The sequence below is a fragment of the Arachis ipaensis genome, chromosome B04, assembly GCF_000816755.2.
Source record: "Arachis ipaensis cultivar K30076 chromosome B04, Araip1.1, whole genome shotgun sequence".
Classification (NCBI taxonomy): Eukaryota; Viridiplantae; Streptophyta; class Magnoliopsida; order Fabales; family Fabaceae; genus Arachis; species Arachis ipaensis.
This window is the reverse complement of record NC_029788.2, coordinates 104,125,018-104,133,228: the sequence shown is the minus strand read 5'-3', so window position 1 is coordinate 104,133,228 and position 8,211 is coordinate 104,125,018. Positions and strand designations below refer to the sequence as shown.

Here is an 8,211-nt window from a genome sequence, read left to right as displayed (position 1 = left end):
AGCCATTGACAACGGTGATGCCCAACATAAAGCTTGCCATGGAAAGGAGTATGAATGATTGGAAGAAGGCAATAGGAAAGCAGAGGTTCAGGAGGAACAAAGCATCTTCATACGCTTATTTGAAGTTCCAACCAAAGAATTACATAAGTATCTCTATCTTTATTTTATGTTTTATTTATCTTTTAATTATCAATTCTCCATCACCATCTAAATCCGCCCGACTGAGATTTACAAGATGACCATAGCTTGCTTCAAGCCGACAGTCTCCGTAGGATCGACCCTTACTCACGTAAGGTATTACTTGGATGACCCAGTGTACTTGCTGGTTAGTTGTGCGGAATTGTGACAAAGTGTGATTCACGTTTAAGAGCTCCAAGTCCTTTGGTGCCATTGTTGATGATCACAATTTCGCATACCAATTATCTTATCGAAGTGGTTGATCTAAACAACTAAATAATAAAATAGAAACTTTGAAGCTTTCTTTACTCAACTACCAGGGAGTGTGTTACTGTTCACAAGAATCTCCAAATCAAATACTTGAACACAACCATCAGAATTCATTGAACCAATACTGTGAGTACTGAGTATAATACATTTAACAAAAATAAATTACCAAAGGACAAAATATATGCACAATTCGCATACTAACAACACTGGAATGGTTCAGCAAGGTAATGTAACATCCCAGAAAAATTAAGTTATTTTTCACTATTGTTTCAAGGTATTCCTAGCTTCCATGGCCTATATAAACATATGAATAGTTATGTCAAAAATCATGAAGAATTATTTTGTAACGGTTAAAACACAAAATACAAATAATTTTCACCTGTAAGAGCCATTGATGCCTAATATTTTGCAGAGTGGTTGGTTGGCCAGGTACTCCACCCTGTGGCGTTGGAAATAAGTTACTAAGAGTTGGATAAAATTGGACCCCTGAAAATGCTCCTATACCCGCCAGATTTGATTGAGAACCCATGAGCTTAGTACTAGATTCTGCAGTACAGTTGCGCCCATTATTCTCACTCCTTGTGGCACCAAGAGGCTCTTTTGCTGCGTATCAAGCATGTCAAATAAATAAAAAACAATTCATTACAACCTAATGTCACATTTCTTAATTTTTACGTCTATAAATAGATGAAATTACACAACCAAAATTTTTAACCATGCTAGGAGAATAAATATGATTAACATACTAATATGAAAATAATTGATCAAACTTTTTTCAACAAACAAAATTTAGCAATCTTTGCATAAATAGTCTCATCTGTGTCTGTACATCGAGAAGGGAAATGGTCATGGCTCCGGTCACCTTCATCAACCAACTTTGGACAATGCCTCTTTGTATGACCCTTCACGAAGCAATTTGAACATGACCTTTTCCTAGTTTCATTCTTCTTGAGTTTGGGTGCACCTTTAGTCTTAGCGACACATGGATCACCAATAAATTCAGCAGCAGGATGCAATACATTAGTAACACCATTTTGCCTTTTAATGTTGCACCTTTTCTCTAGATCTTTGGTCCATCTAGTAACTTCATTCATCGTATCACCAAAAAGTAGAACTTCTTGAGCCGCAAGGAATGACATCCATATTGTGGCAACTAACATAGCACTATATCTCATTAAGAAACCTTTTTCAGCATCATTTGCACTGCTTTCGACTGTTTGATCATTAGTATACTTCTTTGCATCTCGGGTCCATCTTTTTAGAATTAGACTTTCTGGCAATTCATCTATGTCCTCTCGTCTCAGCACACACAACATATGACTACAAGGATACCCTTCATGATCCCAATGACAGCATTCACACTCCAATTTCTTCTCATTGCGATCATATACAACTGTAAATATTTTGACCCTCTTTTGAAAAGCACAAATCTTGTATACCATAGTTGTCGAAAGGGGCTGACTATGTATAATGTCTAAAGAAACCACTTCTTCAATTTGCTTCCTCACTAGTTTGAATATCTCTCTAGTGTAGATGTTTGCAGCACAAAGCTCGAGAGACGGTAAGCCAGTTGTCAAAACAGGATCAGAATTGATTGTCTTGAATTGAGCAACCATCTCATTATTGCGGTAATCTCTTAAAGCCCGCTCAAGATTCTCCACCAACTCTAAAATATTGTGCCTTGAATGAACAAATCTCTTTATGAAGTTTTTAATGCCTTCACATCGTGAAGTAGTTCTAAAACCAGCACAAAATTTATCCTGAAGAAATTCCCTGGCCCAACTTTCTTTGTTTTCATATTGTTTGTCAATCCATGACATGTCACTACCACCAAACTCTTCAACCAATTTTGACCATTCCTCCTCAAATTCATTAACATCCCACTTGGCATAAATGAACTTCTTAAATGATTTGCGTAAACCTAGGTCCTTGATATTCAAAGTAGCATTTTTCTGAAGATGCCATCCGCACAATTTATGGGTTGTATTTGGAAAAATCTCATTAATCACCTCTTTCATAGCCTCGTCTGCATCAGTCACAACAACTTTAGGATGCTTGTTCATCATGACTTCCAAAAAGTTAGCCAGTAGCCACTTATACGTGGATGCCATTTCATTATTAAGTATGGTAAACCCGAATATACATGTTTGCCTGTGATGGTTATTCCCAGAAAAGATTACCAATAGTTTTTTGTACTTATTCTTTTTGTATGTAGCATCAAATGCAAGGACATCACCAAAATATTGATAATCATCTTGGCATATTCCATCAGTCCAAAATAAACTACCTAACCGATCCTCCGCAGTTGAACTATATCATGCCATAGCCGTCGGGTCAACGTCAGCCTTTCCAAACAGGTAGCTTATGGTGGCGTTGGCGTTACCACCTAAAATACATAAGCGTCAACTCCTGTCAAGGTGGTTATCTAAGTCTTTCTTTGTAAAACCAGCTCTGGCATACCCATCGGCTTGCCCAGCCATAAACCCCATCATTTGAGATGTTGACACACCATACATATACATGATGTCAGCTTGTGCCTTGTTTGCATCAGTTAACTACCGATGGTTCGGAATTAGGTGAACCATGCATTGTGGAACTAAGTCATGGTTATGTTCATCGAACAAATTCTTAACCCTCCAAACAGTTGCACTTTTATCAAAGTATAAACACGATTTAGCTTGACAATTAGTTCGTGTCTTAGCCCTTTGTTCCCCTTTTCGTGAAATATTGTCATAGTATTTCTTCTCTCTCAATCCGGCCCTATTACAAAAAAACCTTCGCCTTGAGTAACAACCATCTTTGGTTTTCACAAAATCTCCCTTCCGAATTCCAAAGCCAACACATTTGGCATATCTCACATACACATCATATGCTACCTCAGATATTGGAAATGTATGATTAATAATATCTACAGCGATAACAATTTCACACTGTTTGCAACCACAACATTTACATTTTTCTGTTTCCATCTCTTGGTCCAAGCTACAATCATCGTCATTAGCTGAACTCACTTCTGTCGTTTCCATCTCCATCTGAAAGTTACATAAATAAAGTATATCAATGTGCAATTTAATATCAACGTAAATATCGCATATAATAATATTACTCATTTCACTAAATTAAGACCTAGCCTAATAAATTAGAAGGGACAGTTACTCTTTTTTAGAATAATGATAAAAAAATATAAAAATTGTAATTATATTGTAATAAGTTATATTATGATAAAAAAAATAACGTGGTAGAAAAAAGGAGTGAATAAAGGAAGTTGAATAAAGGACAGTTACTTCATTTTTGTTGGAAGGGAGTGAATAAAGGAGTTGAATGCTAGTGGTTCGTGGATGCTTACCTAATGAAAGATGCAGCAACAGCTATTGAGGAGAACCACATCGTTGAGGGCAAACTGCTACTGGTGACGAGATTTAAACAGTCATTGACAAATTAATGATGAATTTTTGCGAAAAATATTTGTTGTCACTAATTCGTCACTAACTTGCGAGGAATTAGTGACGCACTAACGACAAAATTAATAAGCGATCACAAAATACCCGAATTTGAGAAAAGCGACTGATTAGCGAGAGATTTACGAATAAGTTTGTTTCTCGCAGATTGACTTTTGTAGCTAAAAAAAGAGCGGGGAAAATTTCCTCGCTAATTTGTCACAAATTAATTAGCGAGTGACAATGTTCTAGCAAATCAGTCACTTAGGGGTTCAATCGAATAAAAGTAAAGTAGCGAGTGATATTATTGTCACTATTCGGTCACAATTGTTTGATATACAACTAGCGAGAAACAATTTACACATTATTTCATCGCTAAATAAACTTTGTGCGAAAAGGCAAATTAGTGAGGAACAATGTTACTAGCTAATCCCTCACAAAGACTTGAAATGTATTTTGCGATGGACAATTTCCTAGCTAATTTGTCACCAAATTTTTATTTTTAGCGATCATCTAGTTTCTCGCTAATTTGTCACATAATATTGTAAAATTCAAAATTAGGGTAGCGACAGAAAATAGTCGTTGCTAACTCGTCGTAACGGATAAACCATTCAGTTAGGGAAGTATTCCTTGCAAATTAGTCGCTAAGTGAAAATATGGATATTGAGGGTCTATGACCTAAGTAGCGAGAAATTTGCGACCATTTAACAACTGAAACACTTCATTCGCTGATTTCAACTCGCTGATTAGCGGGCAAAATGCATTTGTCGCTAAGTTGTCGCAATTTTACTTTAGCGAGCAACTTGGCAACTGCAATCTTGTCGCAAAACAAAAGCTATATCCTACCTATTTTGTAGCAAATTACTCGCTAATGTCGTTGGAAATCCGTTGCAGAGTTATAACAAATACAAAGCTAATCGTGAAAATTTTAGAAGTAACTAGTCGTAATTAAGTCACTAATCAAAAGCTTATCTAGTGAGGAATTAGCGACGGCTTAAAAACTGATAGACTTTCCTCGCATATTTCATGTTGCTACAACAAAGTCAATATAAACACTTACTAATATTATATAAAGATTAGTTATGTATAAATATATTAAATTTATTTATTTTCTCAATTCTGTTTAATTAGAAGCAAATTTAAAAATTTATATTCAAATCATTCTTTATCTCCATCAATAATTCTAATAGATAAAAAAAATGTATTTTAAAAAATCTTATCTTGAACATCTTTAATTTTTTTTAATTTTATTATTTTTAAAATTTTTATTATATCATCTCATCATATTATACATTATCTTTTTCTCTTATCATTTTTTATACATGTATAACTATTATTGTCTCTGATTAATATAACTGTCATCTTAAAAATTGGTGAAAAATGTAATTATCACTTAATTTTCCTTTCTTCTGTGGGGTTTGGATATTTTTTGGTTAAATTTGATATTGCTGGGGATCGTGAGAAAGTCATTCTTGGTGGCCCGTGGTTGATAGATGGTCACTATGTTGCAGTCAAGCCATGGGATGTGGATTTTAGGCCATGCAAAAAATTCTTTGGATCAACGCTGGTATGGATTCGAGTCTCGGGACTTCCAATTTGGTGCTACCAGGAACAAGCAATGCTGCGAATTGCTTCTGCAATAGGAATTCCGGTGAAAGTAGATTTGGCTACTAAGCTTGCAGAAAGAGGAAAATATGCCCGAGCTTATGTTCAAATTAATCTTGAGTTGCTTGTAATCAAACATATTATAGTGGAGGGTGTGACTTATGAAGTGGAGTACGAGAGTTTACAGTTGATTTGTGCTACTTGTGCACGGTATGGGCATGATAGATCGTTGTGCATGGAGAAGGAGTCCTTGGAAGGAAACGGAAATTTCTTTGGTGATGAAAAAAATAATGAAGCTCTGACATTAGTGCCACACAACAATCATGAGATTCAACAAGAGGCTGAATCAGAAGCTCGTGATTTGGGTGAGAATCCTCGTAATTTGGGTGAGAAATTAGGAGTTGTTAAAGGGAAGGATGTAGTTACGGAATCATTGGCTCCTCACGTGCCTGATGGTCATGTTAATGAGGCATGCATGGATGATGGAGAGGGCTGGCAACAAGTGCTGCGTAAGGGAAAATTTACAATGGGCCAGTCATCAGGTTTGAAGGACCAAGATAGAAAGCAGCACAAGTTTGGTTCGAGAAGGGTTCCAAGGCCCAATTTGCATGGTGATGGAGGCAAATCAATTGGCATTAGGATGGGAAAGCGAGAAAAACATGAAATTGCGTCATCTCCATCACGCAGAACTCCTGCACGTCGTGGAATTTCTCTACGGAAGCGTCCTCGGCCTTCCTCCTTGCAGAACTCGCCAGTTGATAAAAATGGTGGCACAACGGAGAAAACCTTAGTAGATAGAAGCATGGCAGGTGCAGTGTCAGGAGGTCCAAAGGTGACAATTATTGAGGATCAGAGTGTGCCAGTACTGCAGGACAAACCACCTATTGAGGTTGGTGATTCTGTTTAGAGTTTATGTTCTTATTTATTCTGTCCCTATTATTTATGGATAGTTTAAATATGATTGTTTGGAATATTAGGGATGCTTCTAGTAAGTTAGCCCGGGTGCATTGTAAGGAACTTGTTAGGAAATTTAGACCTGTTTTCTTTATTGTGGTTGAAACTCACTCCCCTTTTCAGCATTTAAAATTATTTTGGGAAAGGTTGGGATATCACTCTGTTGGTATAGTAGAAGCAGAGGGGCATAAGGGAGGTATTTGGTTTCTATCCTCTATGAAGGGTGTTTGTTGTAAGTTCATTGATGCTTTTGATCAGGGTGTTACTGTTGAGGTTCACTTTGATAATTTAATTTGGAGGTGTAGTGGTATTTATGGCAGTACTCAATTTAATAAAAGGGTTCTCCTTTGGGATTATCTTGTTGCACAATCCATGGTTTTTCAAGGACCTTGGATTGTTCTTGGTGATTTTAATGAAGTCAAATTTTCTCATGAATCTAAGGGCTGTCAATTTTCTCATCAAAGAGCCGACATGTTTGCTACTTCATTAGGGGATAGTGGTTTGTTTGATCTGAAGCCTATTGGGAGGCGGTTTTCTTGGTACAGAAGGGTGAAAAATTATGTTGACGTGGCAAAAAAGCTTGATCGAGTCTGTATAAATAGTAGTTGGTTATCTATCTTTCCAGAGGCTTATGCAGAAGTTTTAAATAGGCTTCAGTCTGATCATTGCCCTATTTTGGTGCGTTGTAAAGGTCGTCCTCAGCCTAAAGGGAATCGACCTTTCTGATTTGTTGCTGCTTGGGCTACTCATCCTGGGTATAGGGATATTGTGAACCAGTCATGGTGGTCTGGTAATAGAGAAATTCATGGTAAACTTTCGGAAGTACAGAAGAATTCACTAGAGTTTAACTCGAAGGTATTTGGTAACATTTTTGTTAAGAAATGTGAATTAGAGCAGCAGATTAATTATTTACAAAAGCGTTTGGAAGTGGTGGATAGTATTTATTTGCGTCAGAAAGAGCAACAGTTGCTTGATGATTATAATAATACTCTAGTGCATGAAGAGTATCTGATAATGTTGGAGACTTTACTGGTTCTCATTCCAAAGGTTGAATCACCGGTATCTATGAAAGATTTCAGGCCGATTAGTCTCTGCAATGTAGTTTACAAGATCATCACGAAGGTCCTCGTTAATAGGCTTCGTCCTCATCTTGCAGAGATTGTTGGCCCTCTTCAAGGAGGATTTATTCCGGGACGAGGAACTCCTGACAACATCATTATTGCTCAAGAAGTCCTCCACTTTATGAAGAAGACTAAATCAAAGAAAGGCACACTGACCTTTAAGATTGATCTGGAGAAAGCTTATGATAGAGTTGACTGGAGGTTTTTAGCTCATACCCTTAAAAGCTTTGGTTTTCCTATTCCTACACTTAATTTGATTATGAATTGTGTCACTGCTTCTTCCTTATCTATTCTTTGGAATGGGAGTCGTCGGAATGGCTTTACTCCTCGTCGAGGTCTTAGACAAGGAGACCCTATGTCACCCTATCTTTTTGTGTTGTGTATGGAGCGATTAGCATGCTTTATTAGTCATCAGGTTGATTTGGGCTTGTGGGAGCCGGTTGCTATTTCTAGAGGGGGACCAAGAATATCCCACTTAATGTTTGTGGATGACTTGCTTCTGTTCTGTAAAGCTACAAAGAGACAAGTGCAAAATGTGATGTTGGTTTTAGAGACTTTTTGCAAAGCATATGGGATGAAGATTAATATCGAGAAGTCTAAAGTACTTTGCTCCAAGAATGTCTCTGCAACAAGGAAAGAGGTTTTCA

General features: G+C 37.0%; 2 protein-coding genes across 2 annotated transcripts; both read right to left on the bottom strand.

The window, feature by feature from the left end:
- LOC107636930 (protein FAR-RED ELONGATED HYPOCOTYL 3-like) lies at window positions 709–2,558 on the bottom strand. Its single transcript, XM_016340400.1, has 3 exons — window positions 1,232–2,558; window positions 827–1,050; window positions 709–741 (listed from the first exon to the last, which is right to left on the bottom strand). Exons 1-3 carry the CDS (start codon window positions 2,556–2,558, stop codon window positions 709–711), a joined length of 1,584 nt encoding a protein of 527 aa, XP_016195886.1.
- LOC107636931 (protein FAR1-RELATED SEQUENCE 11-like) lies at window positions 3,003–3,479 on the bottom strand. The gene has a single exon (XM_016340402.1). The coding sequence runs from the start codon at window positions 3,477–3,479 to the stop codon at window positions 3,003–3,005; it is 477 nt and encodes a 158-aa protein (XP_016195888.1).

Bases quoted from the DNA above. Each gene is read 5' to 3' on its own strand.
- LOC107636930 (XM_016340400.1), bottom strand. From the start codon at position 2,558: ATGGCATCCACGTATAAGTGGCTACTGGCTAACTTTTTGGAAGTCATG. The intron at 1,051-1,231 runs GTTTGTTGAAAA...CTTGATACGCAG, and splicing joins TGCAAAGATTGCTAAATTTT to CAAAAGAGCCTCTTGGTGCC. The intron at 742-826 runs GTGAAAATTATT...ATGTTTATATAG, and splicing joins GGCATCAATGGCTCTTACAG to GCCATGGAAGCTAGGAATAC.
- LOC107636931 (XM_016340402.1), bottom strand. From the start codon at position 3,479: ATGGAGATGGAAACGACAGAAGTGAGTTCAGCTAATGACGATGATTGT.